Genomic DNA, 19,328 nt, shown 5'->3' on the forward strand with positions numbered 1-19,328 from the left:
CCAAAATTTCTCATCTTCATATCAATCAAAAACACTCTGCAGCCTGGAAGACGATAAACCAACTAGCAGGAAAAGGCTCACAACCCTCACCTTCAGTCAAGGGTGGCAGCCGAGAACATCGACTTGCTAACTGGCACTCCCATTTTAAACGCCTCCTGGGCAGTCCCGCAAGTCTTCCAGGTAATATGTCACTTCCGAAAGTTCGAGTCAGTCAAACCTTAAATATATCAAAGGCCCTTTTACAAGTGCAGAGTTGAAATATGTCTTTAAGAAACCAATGAAAAATACTCTCGGACCAGACAAGATACCAGCTATCCTCTGGAAAGACCCAATCTTTCATCAATTACTTCTTGATCTCTGCAATTATGCAAAGACCAGCCATATTTCACCAACCATTTGGTTAAGATCGCAAATCATTCCCATACTCAAAAAAGGTGATTTGACGTTGCCAACTAACTATCGCGGTATCTCCTTGCTTCCTATAGCTGCAAAAATCTATAATAAGCTTCTTTTGAACCGAATCCGCTCTGAAGTTGAACCTATTCTGCCCAATAATCAAAATGGCTTCCGCCCAAGCCGATCCACTCTTGGTCAAATTCTCACATTGCTTAGAATAATTGAGGAAATCACTTTTTGCAATAAAACTGCAGCTCTCATCTTTGTAGACTTTAGTAAAGCCTTTGACTCAGTTAACTGCGATACCATGTTTGAAATTCTTGAACTCTTTGATATCCTGGCTGGCATACTCCAAGGTTACACACTGGCACCATTCCATTATATAATTGTGATAGACTACATCATGCGTGTGTCAGTAGATTCTATCAATGAAAGGGCCTGAAGTATCAGCCTAGAAAAAACTCACGCTACCCTGCACTCTACATCACTGATGCAGATTTTGCTGATGACATTGCATTGCTGTCTGACAATCTCCAAGGAGCCCAATCTCTCCTTTCTTCTCTTGAGTCAGCAGCCAACTGTGCAGGTATTTATCTCAATGAAACCAAGACTGAATTTATTTCAGTTAACATCCGCAACAATCAGGAGATCAAAACACTGTCAGGAAATATTCTGAAATGTGTTGAAGACTACAAGTATCTAGGATCACACATAAAGAACTCAGAGAAAGACTTAAACATCAGAAAAGGTATTGCATGGACTGCCTGCAACAAATTTGATAAGATCTGGAAATCCAACCTTGATCGGAAATTTAAAATCCAAATTTTTCGAGTTCTTGTTGAGCCCATCTTAATGTACGGTTCTGAGACTTGGACTCTTTCAGCCAAACAACAGCAGCGTTTAGATGGATGTTATACACGTCTCTTAAGAAGATTCCTCAATCTCTCTTGGCAAAACCCCCCAACTTTAGAAACTATATATGGAGACCTACCAAGAGTATTAAACTTAGGTTGTAAGAGACGTATTCAGTTCGCAGGCCATTGTGCACGTGCAACTGATGAACTAGTGTCATCATTTGTACTTTTGAGACACCCATCATCTGAGAATAGATCACGCAAGTTAACCTTTCCAGATAGAGTAAGACGAGACACAACAATTCCTAAGGAAAATCTGTTAGCAGCTATGAAAGATAGAGAATACTGGAAAGATGCCGTGAGTTCAATCTCGGCTGAGGTCGCAAGATGATGATGATGAAGAGGTACCAGAATTGTCATCCCAAAAAGTCTACAGCAGAAAGCTATTGATACACACAATTGTCATTTGGAACTAACCAAAACTAAAGCAGTCCTGAGAGAAAAAGTATGGTTCCCTAATATGGATCAATTGATAAAAGAAACCCTTGGAGAAATGCCTTCCGTGTCAAGCAGTGGGAAAATCACAACCACCCGAACCAATGAATGTGACAAATACTGCCAAAGGCCCGTGGGAATCTATTCATGCTGATTTTTACAGTCCCTTACATTCCAGGGAGTATCTGCTGGTCGTGATTGACAGATATTCAAGGTACCCCGAAGTAGAAATAGTGCCATCAACAAAAGCTGCAGCGGTTATTCCGAAACTAGATAAAATATTCTATCAACATAATTTACAATTCTTCAGGAATTAGACATGACACCACTGATGCCTAAAGAGGCCCACAAATCTAGACCCAATCACAATTTCCTTTGTTCAGGGCTTCCAACGCAGTGTCTACATTTAGGCATACGTATTTCTTACTGTTCTCATGAAGAACCCCATATGCTAAAGGACATTTTGTTTTGTTTTTTTTTTGTCGTTAAAAAAGACCAGCACCCCTGAATCACCATTGCAAAGAAAAATATCATCGCTTTTAACTTTTATTGCATTCTCAAAATAAATCTTTCCCGGCATGACACATATATGATATGGATTTTCAATTGATCCTGTTTTATTCTGCAAGTGTGTAGTGAATTCAGCTTTTCCTTTTTTCACTTGTCTCCATACTTGCTTGTCTCCATACCTGCAATCAAGATTGTCCTCAATGATAACTCTGCCGTTCACTCTGATGCTCATTATGTCTTTGTCGCTGTCAAATTTATAGTCAAAGTGCCTCCCCAGTGAAACATTACGGCCATTTGGAGAATTAAAAAAATAATTGTTACCAATAGGTGACTCAGGGTTTTCTTTTTACATTTTAAGAAATCTGATAATGTCCCTAATGTCAAGAGCGTTTGACTGTAGCTACGCTTCATCCAGCGCGTGTTATAAATAATATGATTTCTAAGTTAAAGATCAATTGCGACTACGCTATTGGTGGCTGCAAAGAATTTATAAATGTCGAAGATCTTGAACGACATGTTAAAAATTAAGGTTTTGCTCCAGTGTTGTGTTCTAATGAACGTTGTGACAAGGAGATAAACAAACGAGACAAAATTAAACATGAAACTGAGTTATGTGAATACAGAAAGATTGCTTCTTACGACTTTGGAGAAAATAGAGAGATTAGAGAAATGTTTTAACGAAGTTATGATCAAGTGAAAATGCTGATGGTTAAAATAAATGAAAAAATGGATCAAGATAGAACTAAAATAAATAAAAAATTATTGATGCATCTGGTCAGGCTACGAAACAAATAATGGAATTATAGAACGAAATAAAGGATGTTCAACAAAACCTTTCTACAATGACCAAAGAAATGAAAGAAAAGAAAGACACGATGTTTTAAATATTGGAAAAGATGAATATAAACGAACAGCATCTTCAAACATTGACATCACCAATTGAAATGATGATATGTTAATTACTATTGGTGAAGAAAATAAGAGTGTTGAAATATATTCATGGAAGGACATAAAATTGTTTAAGATTGCATCAATGGAAAATGATCATAAGTATGATTCATCATTTATTTATAATGATAATTTATTTGTTGTTGGAGAATATCGCTGCAAGTCAATAGAAACATTGAATCTTAAACAGTTTCCTTTTACATGGAAGATATTTCCAAGAGAGATTCCTTATGAATGTGGTAGTCATAAAACAGTTGTTTATAAACAACAAATTCTTTACATTGGAGGATGTATTTGTGGTAAAGGACCATCTGATCTGATCAGTGAAAGATTACTGGTACAATATCTCATGTTTTGAAAGAGTTGTGACACATGCCTGAGCCACGTTATGACCCTGGAGCTGAAATTGTTGATGATAAAGTCCTTATTTTTGGAGGAATGGGAAAATATTGGGAAGTTTTATCTAGTGTTTTGGTGTTTCATCCAAGGACACCTACATGTAAGGAAATGCCTCCATTACCTCATCCATTGGCTGACATGGCAAAAGTTCGATGGAAAGATCAAGTTGTTCTTCTTGGAGGTCATGATGATGGAAGAAAAATGTTGAACAGTGTTATCATGTATGACAGTAAGACAGGTAAGATTACAGTCTTACCATCCATGTTGGAAAAGAGAAAGCGGTTTTGTGCAGTTTTAACAAGTGATACAATCGTTGTCATGGGAGGTAGGGATAATGAAGGTGACAATTTTAACTCAGTGGACTGTTTTAAAATGGAAAGCAGTTCTTAATGGACATATCTTGCTTCAATGAATGAACCAAGATTGGGAGATTGCACTAAAGTATGTATAAGCAAGAGAATGCTCTTTAAACAATCAGAACATTATTACTCAGTAAAACTTGTCTGTATTTATTTATACAATAAATATTTAAAGTTAAATATGTAAAACTCCAGTCTTCATGTAACCTTTGATTATTATAACAACTACTGGAGACATAAATGAATTTAATGTTTTACTACGAGGTAAAACAAAATTTAAGCTTTTCGTTTTTAGTTCAGAATCTTCAAACTATACTGTAAGGGTTTCACAACTTACAATTACCTCCTACCAAAGCACTAAACACAATTTAAGTCTTCAAAGTATTAATTCATAAATTATTTCACACTTACTTAATAATTGGCAGCCAAAGAAAATTGAATCAAGGTTTGACGCAGCGTCTCATATAGTTGTACGAGGATATTGTATTTTATTAACTTTCATGGCGAAGTTTCATTTTTTCTCTGCACTGTGAATCCTTTTTTATTGAACTTTAGGTTTTATCTTGATTGCAGCATTACGCTACAGTCTTAGTACACGTTTTGTCGTTGAGAACGGAGGAAAAACGTTCGGTAAAATCAAAGGCGTTTCAGAAACATCAAAGTCGTAGTAATGTTTGCAAATTGCAAAAACAATGTGCTATATATCTGACTGACAGTCAATGTGCTATATATCTGACTTTAGATACTGTGTTATTATTGTTCATTTAAAAAGAAATAATAATTTGGTTAAATTGACACGCTCGTGGCTTTGGCCATGTTCTAAGACGGTTAGAGCATGATCACTTGTGTTCTATGGAGTTTAGGGGCTGTTCACATGAACCCGGTAGCCGGGAATCAGCGAAGTGTTAAATCATTTTGGAAAATGGAAAAGATTAAATATTTCACAACAAAAAACTTAGTTGAGAAATTTCTCTATGCTCTTACTTTGCAATTCACAAAACCTGTTAAATGGAAAAAAGAATTTAGCTTGATTAGAAATTAACGACTAAACTAACTCTTGACGCTTAAGAAAAGTTTGTAAGTTTTGCGCTTTAAGTTTTTACTCCTTTCAATGACTCAAAATCATTTCTAGTTACCGGGTTCATGTGCATGAACAGCCTCTTAGAGTCCCTTGCATTAGATAAAAACTTGCCCTAACCTACAAATTCCATAGAACACTAGTGGTCATCAGTGGCGTAGCTAGGAAAAATAGTCACTCCCGCCAATCCATCTCGCGCCGGAGGCGCGACCCCACTAGGGGGGTCCGTGGGCATGCTCCCCCGGAAAATTTTGAAATCCAGAGCCTTGGAAACAGCATTTCCTGCGATTTCGAGGGCGAATTATTTGTTGTACAATAATTTATATAAACCCATTTTTGTTAGCTGCATTCTTAATGTGGCAATCGTTGAAACTGCAACTAGTTAAAAAGGTACTAAAGGTGGCTCAGAGAAACGTTACGCAGGAGACAATTGTCCCCTAAAACATAATTTACTCATCACTGCCCCTGCATAAACAGAAGAAATTTGTATTAGCACAAAAAATAATATAGTATACGACACTTCTAAAGTGCATAGAGAGAGACTTTTCTTAGCATTCTACTTGTTAGTTTAAACTTGTTTAGATTGGGGCAAGTAGACAGGGATGGCTTTATTCTTTAAAGTTATGCTTAATTTTCTCAATGAAGTACCATGTATTATACGAACAAATATCAAAACACATACTATACTCATCATTTATAAAGAAAGGCCAGCCTCCTGGGTTTTTCTACAAATTTTTCAACCACCTCGTTATGCAACACCTCTGATTCCTCTTTCTTTTCAATGATATCTTTGTGAATAGATATTCTACACAAAGAGCTAAGCCGACCTTGACCCATTCTATTTCTTAAATAGCTTTTTACACTTTTTAAGCAAGAAAACGACCTCTCTACTGAAGCACTTGCCACTGCCAACACACCATTCAATTTTAACAAATTTACCACTTGACCTAAACTCGACTGGAGATTAAATTTGAAGATGTATTTAAGAACCTCATTACTGCACTCTTTGTGAAAGTCCTTGTCGTTTTAAATGAAGGGAAGTTGACTCTCCAAAGTTTGGATGTCAAAAAGAGGACTATACTTATCTTTGAGAAGATTGATCTTCTCCTGTGGAACTATGTCCTTCCATGTAGTAAATAGTTTAGGATTTACAAGGTCTAAAAACTCGAACTGATTAATATCTTGAAATCGTTCACTTAACATGCCTTTAATGGAATCAATAATCTCAAAATAAAGATGTTTGTAATTGTATCTACTATCTGCTCTGGTTGCTGGTGGGCCTACTTTTCTAGTGCAGTTTGGTAAAACTCGGTGAAAGCTTGATCTGTGCGAAGTGACACAATAAACTGCTTGAAATTGTCAATCTTGCTTATGCCATAGTTAAAATGGGTTTCCCTATTTTGAAGAATGGAATACAAAATTGTGGACTGTTCTAAAATCCTGTAAAAAAACACACACTAGAAAACAAAAGAGAAAGCTATCAAGATAATGCAGTAAGCCACTTATTTTACTTAATGACTCATCATCCCACCCAGCTGGTTGTTCAAGAACCCCGTCAAAATATCTAAAAGTTTTTCATAGTTTTTGTGCAATATATTGATTAAACTAGAGCGATAATACCATCTTGTTTCACCAGGGGCAGGAAACTCAAGGTTGTTAGATGTGAGAAAAGCTTTTCTTTTGGGGCATTGCTTGTAAATGTGCTGAATGTAGCTATATTAATAAAAAGATTTTAACAGGAGAAATTGATGAGGCTGACTGGCATAGGACCAGGTTCAATCTATGAGCTGCACAATGAACAAAATGAGCAAAAGGATACTCTTGTCGAACCAATGCTTGAACACCATTGATATGGCCAGACATGACAGAAGCACCATCATATGTTTGTAAAACCAGTTTTTCTTTTATATTAGAATACTCACCAAGTTTATCTTTGACAACTTGTGATATTGCTGTGGCATTTCTGTTCATACTTACATCCACAAATCCTAATTGCCTCTCCATAATTTCACTTGCTTTGTCAAACCGAGCAATAACACTTAGCTGCTCTTTGGTGGAGACATCAGATGCTTCATCAACCTGAATACTCATAAATGTGCAATCATTTATTTCCTTTCTGATTTCATCTTCAATAATTGAATCAAGACAGCTGATAAGACCATTTTGAATTTCTGGGAGACTCCAGTAAATCTTCTGTCACCAACTATATCAGATTCTGCTAGTCTACTGTGCAGTCGACGCTCAAATACAGAATCAAACTTAGCAAAACATTCGAGCAACTCTCTATAATTACCTTTGTTCAAGCTACCTTCGGACTCATTGTGACCTCTAAATGGCAACTCTTGCTTTGACAAATACAGCACGGCCTCAGTAACAGTTTTTAAAATTTCTCAATTTTGTCTTACCTCCTCATTGTGACGCTGAATCTCATTTCTTCTAGCGAGGGACATAAGACAATCAATTCGTTCACTAGCTCCATACGTTTTCCATGTCTTAAATGCAGTCAAATGCGATTTAGATTTTTCATGCTTCTTAGCATCATCTTAGCGATGTTTTTGGGGAAAACATTAGACATGGCCAACAAAACACTTTCTGCAAGGTTGTACTGCCACACAGCCAGTCCTTCGCCTCATACCAATCTCTCTGAAATGCTCTTCCCTTATTTTGGATAGTTAAATCAGGAGTAGGCCGTTCATGAACGATAACATTCTGTTCGACCGACGATCGAGCAGAGAACGGTTTAGCTAATAAGCTATTTACTAAATCAACATCAGTTGAGCAAATCGCAGTCGCACTTGAAGCCATTGTGTCATACACAAATACAAAATAGCAATTTGAGAGTAAACACAATGGAAAATTAATACCGACAATGACACGTAATTTGATAATCACTAATCGCTGTACTCGTATTAAAAGGTCGAATAATTACAACCTCCGGCAATTTAAAATAGCGGGAGTTCGACTATAAAAACAGCAGATTTGAGCATGCGTCAAGTCCCTTAGCCAACCAGAATTCAAAACTTCTTATATAGAATTATATTGTATGTTCCGCCCTCTGAAGATGGGCGGAATACGTGGAGAATCGCGCGAGTATGCAATGTGCGAGAAAAGGCGGTTGCTGGGTTACATAACAAATCTTGAGATTTTGCTGTATTACGATTACGAACCACCTAATAAAAGCGTAAATATGAACGAATAAAACATAATATTACAAATTGTTCGTGAAATAATGTATATCTTATGTCCAAATAGAATATTTATTATTTTTTTGGGAAATTTCTACTCCCGCCGGGCGGGAGTAGCGGGACCGCTAGCTACGCCACTGGTGATCATGTGCCCTTACCCTTACTTTTTTTATTCATTTTAAGCCTAAAATCAAGTTCGTTATCCTCCCAAGACTATCATTAGCCACATTGTTACTCGTTAGCACAACAATCATTACCAATTCATTACATTAATGCATGGTAAAAAAGTAGCCAACCATTCATAATTTAAGAAAATAATCCTTTGCGGTAACTATGGGTCTGGAAGGTACTATTTAGTAATTCATAGTAGGCTCAAGTTTAGGTCATAATTTAGTAAATCATGAGACATTGTTATTCTGTTAGATTCAGATATTCTGGCTTTCAGCTTCATTAAATCAATTGACATTGAAGCTTTCAAGTTCCAAGTACCATTAATTGTATAAATGTTGATGGACTTCGCTGTTTTTCTGAAATGTCTCCAACACAAAGACGGTTTTAAAAATGACAACCAAAACGCAAAAAAAGATAATGATAGATTTGCATGAAATGTTAGAACTCAAATCACAGATCACAAGAGGCAGGCTAATTAACAAATCAAAACAAAAATTTTTCCTCTACAAAAACTATAAACCTGGTGAACGAGAAATTTATTAACGTGAACAATTACATTGTGATTTGTGAATGACACCAAATATAACAGTATATATATTAAATATTATTTTGTAAAGTCCACTATATACCATACATATAGTGCTTTCGATAGTTATTTACGTGTGATTGCGCGTGCATATGTAAATATAAAAGTGAGATTACTGGTCATAAATAGGTTGCCGCAGTTTATATCAATGTATCGTGCATTCTATTGATGAGATAAGATATTATGATGCGCCTTAGTGGTAACTTATTTGTTTTTTTGCAGTCCACCTTCCAATACATTATCTTTGACGCTTGCCCAAGCCATGAGATCAGTATTAAATGCCTTTCCAATGTTCCCATTACTGTCAATAGCAATTACTCCTCCATGTCCACTCAGTCTAGTTTGAAGTAAGTTCACAGCATTCTCCGCTGCTTCCTTCAATAAAGAAATAAAACATGTTTGCTGTGTTTGCACAGACTTATGCAAATCGGGTAGACCTTTGGGAGAACTCTAGAACTGATAAATGATTCAAAACTGTTTAAAACCCATAAATTCAAATAATTTCCAAAGAAAAACATGAGAATTGATTTACTCTTACTTATCCTACCTGAGCATTTCTTCCTGCTTCCATGTCAAATACAACTTGTCTTGCTAAAGTCAATTTTATCAACTTCTCTCCATGACCTGTTGTTGCAGCTGCTCCTTTATCATTTGCATATCCACCACAACCAACAAATGGCACGTCGCCAATACGACCTTTCATTTTTCCTGCAATGCCTCCTAAATAATTTAAGGTATATTCATTAAAATAATTTAAATGATATGATAAAGAATGACGATGAAGAATGCTTATGGTTTGTTTGCTTATTGAAGATTACAAGTTACAAGACCAGTTTTTACCTGATGACAAAGCACATGCCAAGTGGCCATTTGAATCAATTGCAACGGCACACACAGAATCTTTTGTCTCGCCATGACCACTATAGCCATGAACTATTTGGTGTTCAAATATTGGAGCATTAATGTCGTAGTTTAAAGGTTTCAAATCTTTTGGTTGGCAACAAGGTAAATTTTTACTCCGAGCAAACTTTAAAGCACCATCACCATTAAGAGCACAGTGTGGTGTTTTTTCCATTATTTGTCGAGAAACACGAACTGGATTTTTGAAATGTCGACCCGCAAGTACTGCACCTATAACAAAAGAAAAATATTCAAAGGCTTTTTATCATAACATATTTGGAAAAAAGTGCAAAGTTTCATTTTTGTGTCTTTTTTTGATTATATACAATTCTCCCTTACAACATACGTTACTTATGCAGGCCGCCAAATGCAGTAAATTAAGGTGTCATTGTAAATTCTTGGATAAAATATCGTCATGCGCACCGATGATTTTAACCTGCTTCTAAGGTGCGTCCATCCATAATCATTGCATCACATTCAACTTCCTTCTCTTCATTCAACGGAGATCCATATCCTGCTTGGAAATGCTCACAATCCTCCAAAGCGCTAACTGCCTTTTCAACAGCTTCAACAGCAGTACCATTATTCTTGGACGAGAAAAAACATGCATTGGCATTTATAATAGCCCATAGCGTTCTGTTTGTACAAATTAAAGAGTTTGTGAAAATTCTTTAGGTCTTCTATTAAACAATACTTGCCTTCAATATATTATATCCTGTTATAGCTGATTCATTTAATTTGTTACGATATTTATAATTACTTAAAGTTTCATAAAAGTGGTTGCTGTAACCTCCTCCTTGAACAATGATAGCAGGTTCAAAATCGACACCTTAAAAAATAATAATCATTGACCATTATCAAAAAGCTGGTACATTAATTTTTTTAAAAATTCAATTAAATATATGTAATCGAGTGCTGGAAATTTTAGTGGGGGCTGAGTTGTCATTTTGTCAAAAATTTTTAGATTTTTCGAAATGTTCTGAAATACCTCATTTGCAAATTCCAAGATTATAACAGTTATAAAGAATTTGGAACATTTCCACAAACCAAAGTTAAAGGTAACTGGTTATAATCCCAGTTACGACATTTCCTCCAGAAAATACATTTTCAATATTAAAACTTGTCAAATAGGCTGTCTCGAAGAATAATTTTTTTTTGAAACATGTTTTTGGGTGTTTAATAGGCCGTTTTATAAACATTTCTGAAAAAGTAGTAATTTAGTTTTTTCATTCTATGAATTTTGCTGAAAATTCACGGATCACGTAGCTTTACCCACAGTCCCCTGCATGTAGGAGGTTGAATTTCCACCACTGCTGTACTCTATATATAAATACCTGGAGAATCATTCGGTTCGAGTTCATTACGATATTGTGCCGGGAATCGATCCATATCATCAGTTACAACTAAATATACAAATCAGTGTTTCAGAATTAGCTAAAATCATAGTTCAATGTTCATACTTTTCGAGAACGTTAAAAACACAATATTTTACTCTTGTCATGCCGATCGTTCTCATTGAAATAGAAGTTCTTTCTCTGAATGACTTAAGTTAATAGTTATTTTAAAATTCAAAATATTTTAGGACATTGCATCTATATTTTTTAAATGTCTGGTTACATGAGTACAGGTAGCCTGCATTAATGTGATGGAAGCGTTGAATGATTTGGGCAGATGGAAAAATTCAATAGCCGTCATCAAAAAATCATGTTTTTGTCTTTAAACAATTTCGCAAAGTTCTAACTTTATAAATATGAGAAACATTTGAAAACAAATTATTGTGTTTACTTGAGAATTACAAATCTTGTAACTTGCAAGTTGTAAATTTTACGCTTGAAGTTTTCACTTCCTTCAATGACTAAAATCATTTCACATCTCATTAAATTCACATGTCACAGTCTCAGTGCTCCTCCTTGCACATACTGCGCATGTACTCTACAAGGTGATAGTTGAGCACTTGTAAGAACGATCTAAACACTATCCAAGTTTCATTTATCCGGTATACCCATTGATATTTGTCATTATTTTGCCGTTTATCGCTTATTTTTGAAAAAAACCTTGTTAAAATAATGAGTCAAATTAAAGAAAACTACAACTTTCCTCTTTCAATTAGGTAAACAGGTAATTTAAATTCAAAACACCGCACTACATTAAACATTCTTTCATATGACATTCCTTTCACGAGACAACATGAGCCCAACAAAATTGACCTGCTCACCACTGTGTGACTTCATAGCTCAGTTGGTCAGAGCACTGCACCGGCGCCGCAGAGGTCATGGGTTTGAATCCCGTTGAGTCACCTGAATTTTTCAGGTTTATGAGACAATTGCTTAAATTGTCATGCAAAGTGCGAAGATCATATCTACATTTAATTTCAAAACACCGCACTGCATTAAACATTCTTCCAAAAGACAAATACATAAAGAAAATGGACACACTCTTATCTGACTCTACAAAGTTTGAACTTCTTAATGGAGATTCAGTTAAAGTCACTTTACAACGAGAAAATCAAGTGAAGTCTTTATTAAAAAAGTTGAAAGATGCTAAGTCTATCGGCCAAGAAACTTACAAAGAACTTTATCCTACTGGTTCACGAATAGGTATAATGTATGGTCTTCCTAAAATACATAAATGTAACATCCCTCTCAGACCCATTCTTTCCTCCATTAATCACTATTCGTATAAACTAGCAAAGTTTTTCATCCCACTCCTAAAACCCTTCGCTATAAGCAACCTCATCATCAAAGACTCTTTCTCCTTTGTTGAAGAAATCCTAAATTGCGATATCAACTCCAGTAATGTTGTCCTTGATAGTTTTGATGTCGTATCCCTATTTACTAACATACCTGTCGACGAAACCATCCAAATAATATCCAAAAGCATTTTTAACAACCACCAGTACTTTAACGGACTCGCTGCAACAGAATTTGAAAAACTACTCTCTCCAGCTGTTAAGAACTGTCACTTTATCTTTAGCGGGAAAATGTACCAGGAAATTGATGGTGTGGCTATGGGCAGTCCATTGGGCCCTTTCTTTGCTGATATATTCATGTCCTTTCACAAACAATCCTGGTTTAATAAATGTCCTTCTTCATTCAAACCACTACTTTACCGACGCTACGTTGACGACTGTTTTTTACTTTTTCATTCCTCCTATCACGTCCCACTCTTTCTTGACTATCTGAACCGACAACACCCTAATATCACATTCACAGCTGAAGTCGAACAAAACAGAAAGCTCTCATTTCTTGACATTGATATCTCTCGTACTAATGAAAAATTCACCACTTCCGTCGACCGCAAACCTACTTTCCCTGGCCTCTTAACCAACTTCCACAGCTTTATCCCACTTACTTACAAACTTTCACTAGTCTCCTGCTTACTTCACAGCATCTTCAACCTTTTTTCTATTTATGAAAATTTTTATACACAACTCAAATTTCCAGAAAGTCACTCACCAAAAACGGTTTTCCTTCACGTATAATTGACCAAATCACACGTCACTTCCTTAACAACACCTTTGCCCCCAAACCACCTTTGCTTTTTGGTCTATTTCCATGGCTCTAATCAGAACTTTATGTTGGGCATTAATTATTATTACACGAGTTAGAGACTGTTAATGGTTTATACGATTGCTGTTCTCTTAAACGATTTTCCTGACTCTCTAAATTAAATTCTTCGGCTGTGCGGCCATTTAGTTCTAGATGCGCTATTTTCATTAAATAGAGCTAGTTGATATAAACCTTTGAAAATTAATTCGCATATGGAAAAGATTCGAAAACGGACTACTCAGACAGCAACATATACATGTCAGATGTGACCAACTGTTTGCGCATGCGTATACCACTGGGCGTAGATAATTGAGGAATAGTCAGACTAGAGGAGGGCTCAGACTGCTACATCTGTTAGCTAAGTTTATGTAAACAGCCCCCTTTGAATATTTATCACAGGTGCATTAATGGCACATTGTGCAACCATTGATCAGCGTTTGCTGACTGGAATATGAAGCAAATAACACTGCTAATAAATATAAGTCATCGAGGTCAAATGCATAACTAAAGTAGAAAGTATTTTGTTGTTCATTCCTGTTTGTCATCGACAGAGAACTGCTTTGTTTTTTTCTTCATAAAGATCAACCTTGTATTGAATACAGTCAACTGCTAAAGTTTCAATGAGAAATGGAATGTCTGGAATGAAGACATTTACGATATCTTTTTTATGTAAAGACTTAAAACACCGAGTTAAAAGTTCATTTGCAAGTTCCATCTACGACATTCTAAGAAAAGTTAAGAAGAAATGAAAAATAGCATCTCTAGTAGATGTCTGGCTAACAAAGTAATCAAGTCAATTATTATCATTGTGTTTCATCAAACCAATATTAATGTGTAGTATCTATTTAGGAACTTATGAAAAAAAAACTTAATAAAAACCAGCTTAAAGTGTAGTTTATTGATTTCCTGATTTACAGAGTATACGTACCTCTTTGCTTGAACGAGATAGAGAAGGAACTTCTGTCTGCTGCTGTTACTTTAGAGGTTAACAAATGAAATTTCTCTCCTGCAGGTAGATCAAGTTAGCATGTATTTGTATTATTTTATACTTTTCATTGAGCACATTTGAAAACAACATATTTCCAACAGTTGTCATGCTAATGACTTTCATGAATTATTTTTAATGAAAAAAGAAAGTCTTTATTGAAGGCGAACAGTGCATTGTTTTGGATGAATTTAAAACGCGCTAATAATTTAGTTAATTGTCTTTTTTTAGACGGACGCTTTTACACTTCAGACCAACTAACTTTTCCTAATTTGTATTTCTGTAAATAAATAGATATGATTATCGACTGTCTTAATCTTAAATATGCTAAGCAAAATTTATTTTGTTTTAAGAATTGATACAGTAAGACTTATTTCTGAGTTCAAATTTAATTGAATTTCCGCGACATTCATTAGGAAGCCGGGTTGCCACGTGAAAAGATCATGCAGGCTTTGCTGATCACGTGAAAAAGTGAGCAACAACAAAACAGGAAAGAAAGTGTCATGGTAACTCTGGATTCGTCATGTTCATAAAAATAGAGCTAATTGAGATAAACCTTTGAATATTGTTTCGCAGACGGAAAAGATTCGAAGACGGACAACTCAGACAGCAACATACACATGTCAGATGTGACTGATTACTTGCGCATGCGTATACCACTGGGCGTTGAGAATTGAGGAATAGTCAGACTAGAGGAGGGCTCATACTGCTACACCTGTTAGCTAAGTTTATGTAAACAGCTCCCTTTGACTATTTATCACAGGTGCATTGATGGCACATTGTTCAACCTCTGATCAGCGTTTGCTGACTGGAATGTGAAACAAATAACACTGCTAATAAATATAAGTCATCGAGGTCAAATGTATAACTAAAGTAGAAAGTATTTTCTTGTTCAACCCTGTTTGTCCTCGACAGAGAACTGCTTTGTTTTTTTCTTTCTTCATGAAGATCTACTTTGTGTTGAATACAGTCAACTGCTAAAGTTTTAATGAGAAATGGAATGTCTGGAATGAAGACATTTACGATATCTTTTTTATGTAAAGACTTAAAACACCGAGTTAAAAGTTCATTTGCAAGTTCGATCTACGACATTCTAAGAAAAGTTAAGAAGAAATGAAGAATAGCATCTCTAGCAGATGTCTGGCTAACAGAGTAATCAAGTCAATTATTATCAATGTGTTTGATCCAAACAATATTAATGTTTAGTATTTATTTAGGAACTTATGAAAAAAAAACTTAATATAAACCGGCTTAAAGTGTAGTTTATTGATTTCCTGATTTATAGAGTGTACGTACCTCTTTGCTTGAACGAGATAGAGAAGGAACTTCTGTCTGCTACTGCTACTTTGGAGGTTGCCAAATGAATTTGCTCTCCTGCAGTTAGATCAAGTTAGCATATATTTGTATTATTTTATACTTTTCAGTGAGCACATTTGAAAACAACATATTTGCAACAGTTGTCATGCTAATGACTTTTATGAATTATTTTTAATGAAAAAAGAAAGTCTTTATTGAAGGCGAACAGTGCATTGTTTTGGACGAATTTAAAACGCGCTAATAATTTGGTTAATTGTCTTTTTCCTTAGAAGGACGCTCTTACACTTCAGACAAACTAACTTTTCCTAACTTGTATTTCTGTAAATAAATAGATATGATTATCTACTGTCTTAATCTTAAATATGCTAAGCAAAATTTATTTTGTTTTAAGAATTGATACAGTAAGACTTATTTCTGAGTTCAAATTTTATTGAATTTCTGCGACATTCATTAGGAAGCCGGGTTGCCACGTGAAAAGATCATGCAGGCTTTGCTGATCACGTGAAAAAATGTGCAACAACAAAACAGAAAAGAAATAGTCATGGAAATTCTGGATGCTCCATTTTCATAAAAATAATTCTAGTTAAGATAGAGCTTTGAATATTGTTTCGGTGACTTTGAAAAGACTCAAAGGTGGTCGACAACTCAAACCGCAACTTACACATGTGAGCTGTGACCGATGACTTGCGCATGCGTAGACAATTTGGGAATAGTCACACTAGGGGTGCTTTGCGACTGCTGCACCTGTTAGCTAAGATTATGTAAACAGTCCCTTAGCTGCTAATGTCTTATTGGAAATCTGAACGAATACAATAATACTTCAATCAATCCCAACCAAACAACAAAAATAACCTCAACCAACCAAAATGGTTGAGGTACTAATGAGATTTTAAAGTAAAAACTATCAATGAACAGCTTCTGTTGATCAAATCTTGAGTAAAATCAATAATAGCTACACATTTGGAATGAATAACTATGGAGATTATGAAATAAGTAATATTATGAATATTTGTGTCTTTGTTGATTTTTAGTTTAGTTTGTTTGGATCGCCGCAACTTGACAATAAACAATAATTTTGGTAATATTCAATTTTTAAAAATACAAAATTTTATTTATCAATAAAATTTAGCAGTATGATAGGGAAATGGAATGTTTGGGATCGTGTTAAAATACAACCAATCATATAATCGCGAGGTCGAATGTATGGTTAAAGAAGAAAATGTTTTGTTGTTCTATCACCTTCTGTTCCTGTATGAGACAGACAAACTGTTTCGTTTTATTCATGTCATAAAGATTAACTCTGTGTTGAATACAGCCAACTGCTAAATTTAGCTGAAAAATGAAACTTTGCAAGACGAAAATGGAATGTCTGGAAATAGACCATTTAAAATGTAAAGACTTAAAACACTGTCTTAAAAGTTCAGGTGCAAGTTCAATCTTTGACATTGGAAGAAAAAAACTTTTCTTAGCAGATGTTTGATTGCGTGACAAAATTATTAAAGTCAATAATTATAATATTTAAAATAATAAAACAGAGACTTTGTTGTGGTAACAAAATTTGAATATCGCCAATACCACTATTAATATTCACTATGTGAACTATGTCCGTTTTGATTGGTCAGTTACCTGCAAAAATTTCTCGATATCTGTAGGTATGACAATTTATCTACAAATAATAGTTAGTTTCTACTTTTGTTGACAACAGTAAAAGCCGAATTTGAAAAAGTCAAACAGTAGGGATGTTTGCCATAGTTTCTAAAAACGATATGTAAAACCTTTTGAACAAAAATGATCCGGAAACACTAAAAAATCAGCGAAGCTGGCTTTGAACATATTTAATTACTGTATATTTAAAGCAGATTTACTTTAATTAACCATCTAACAAGGACAAAAAGCAAAGGTTTTAAAACTGTTTTACATTGATATGTTACATCATTATTTCAATCATTTGAAAAGAATAATAAAACAATTATTGAACTCGGCTTTCAAATGATAAAACTAATTATTCAGACATCGGTCAGAATGTTATTCGCTTCATGTTCGCTTCGGTAGATAACATTGATCTGAATAATTTTTGATATCATGCTCAACATCATTCAACAATAGAATTTTATTTTAAATCCCGACAACATTAATGTGCAGTATATATTTAGAAACTTGTGAAAAAACCTTAATATATATAAACTTATTTAAAGTATATTTAATTGATTTCCTGATTTATACAGGTGTACGTACCTTTCTTGTTTGAACAAGATGGAAAAGGAACTTTTGTCTGACGCTCTTACTTTACTGGCTGTCAAAGAAAATTGCTCTCTTGCAGGTAGAGTTAACATATATTTATACTGTTTAATACTTTTCAGTAAGCATACTTCAAAACAACATAGTTTCAACACTTATCATGCTAATGTTTTCAAATTATTGAAAAAGAAAGTCTTTATGCCATTGAGTTAATCGTCCTTTTCTTAGAAGGTCGCTATTTTTTTCTAATTTGTATTTCTACATTAAATAAATATATATAACTATCTATCTTTTCTGTCTCAATTTTTTTTGATGAGTTTCTTAAGTACTTAATAACTATTTTTAGTTGATATGACCAAACAATTTAAACATCGCAACATAACAAGAAATTCTTACGACAACATTGCTTAGTTTTGTCTGTGGCGATAGTAATGTATGTATATTTTACTTTACGAGGAGAGCAGAAGCAATAATATGTACAAATTACAAATCTCTCATACCTCGTACTTAATCTTAAATATGCAAAAGAAAATTTATTTTGTATTATTCTGAGTTGAAATTTGCTTGGCATTCTGCGACAGTCAGTAAGAAGCCAGATGTCACGTAGAAAGCATGCAGGCTTTGCACATCATGTGAAAAAGATTGTAGCAACAAAACTGGAAAGGAAGAGTCATGGATATGCTACCTGTGAAAAGACCGGCGTCTTCCTCAAGTTTTTCTCCCTATCTTGCGACTTCAGTGGTTATTTATAATTCGAGTTGCAACTTTCCGTCCTATGTTGTTAGACATCTGTTGCGACTTATCCGTTTGTACTTAAATAGTTAAATTTTTTACATATTGAGTGTAGTAATTAATACCAGGAGCCTCGCCACAGCGCAAGCCGGCATGATGTGACTAATGAGTAATGAGTCTTTGCCACTACAGACAGCCATTCGAAAAAGTAAGCTCAATAAAAGATATGCTTTTAACGTGATATGGCAGACTTCATTATTCAATCTCTTCCTTGGCAACAAAAGATTCATTTCTGTTTATAGTAAATATTGAGCGGGGATGTTTGTCATTTGATCATACGTCATTTTGAATTCCCCATCCAAACATGAGTTACATGATGCATTAATTTATTGAAACTTTTGTCGTTCTTGTATTGAAGAACATCTACGAGTTAATGCACAAAGATGTCCTCAATGTCAAGATAATTTGACTGTAGATATATACACTTCTTCCAGCTAGTCTTATAAATAACTTGATTTCAAAGTTAAAGATCAGTTGCAACCACGCAAATCCTAAATTTATCAACGTTGAAGATCTTGAAAGAAACTTTGAAAATTTGGCTTTGCTCCAGCGTTGTGTTCTAATGAA

The 19,328-nt window shown here is 34.8% G+C and overlaps 1 protein-coding gene across 1 annotated transcript; it reads right to left on the reverse strand.

Annotated features, from left to right (window-relative positions):
• Nucleotides 1-8,910: 8,910 nt before the first annotated feature.
• Nucleotides 8,911-17,993, reverse strand: LOC124437454 (isoaspartyl peptidase/L-asparaginase-like). The gene is made up of 9 exons (XM_046987431.1): nucleotides 17,967-17,993; nucleotides 15,711-15,788; nucleotides 14,358-14,435; nucleotides 11,216-11,284; nucleotides 10,580-10,710; nucleotides 10,318-10,468; nucleotides 9,822-10,112; nucleotides 9,529-9,701; nucleotides 8,911-9,356 (listed from the first exon to the last, which is right to left on the reverse strand). The coding sequence occupies exons 4-9, from the start codon at nucleotides 11,268-11,270 to the stop codon at nucleotides 9,186-9,188; spliced, it is 972 nt and encodes a 323-aa protein (XP_046843387.1). The 5' UTR covers nucleotides 11,271-11,284; nucleotides 14,358-14,435; nucleotides 15,711-15,788; nucleotides 17,967-17,993; the 3' UTR covers nucleotides 8,911-9,185.
• Between the last annotated feature and the right edge of the window lie 1,335 nt (nucleotides 17,994-19,328).

Source organism: Xenia sp. Carnegie-2017, unplaced genomic scaffold, assembly GCF_021976095.1.
Source record: "Xenia sp. Carnegie-2017 unplaced genomic scaffold, XeniaSp_v1 HiC_scaffold_16, whole genome shotgun sequence".
Lineage (NCBI taxonomy): Eukaryota > Metazoa > Cnidaria > Anthozoa > Malacalcyonacea > Xeniidae > Xenia > Xenia sp. Carnegie-2017.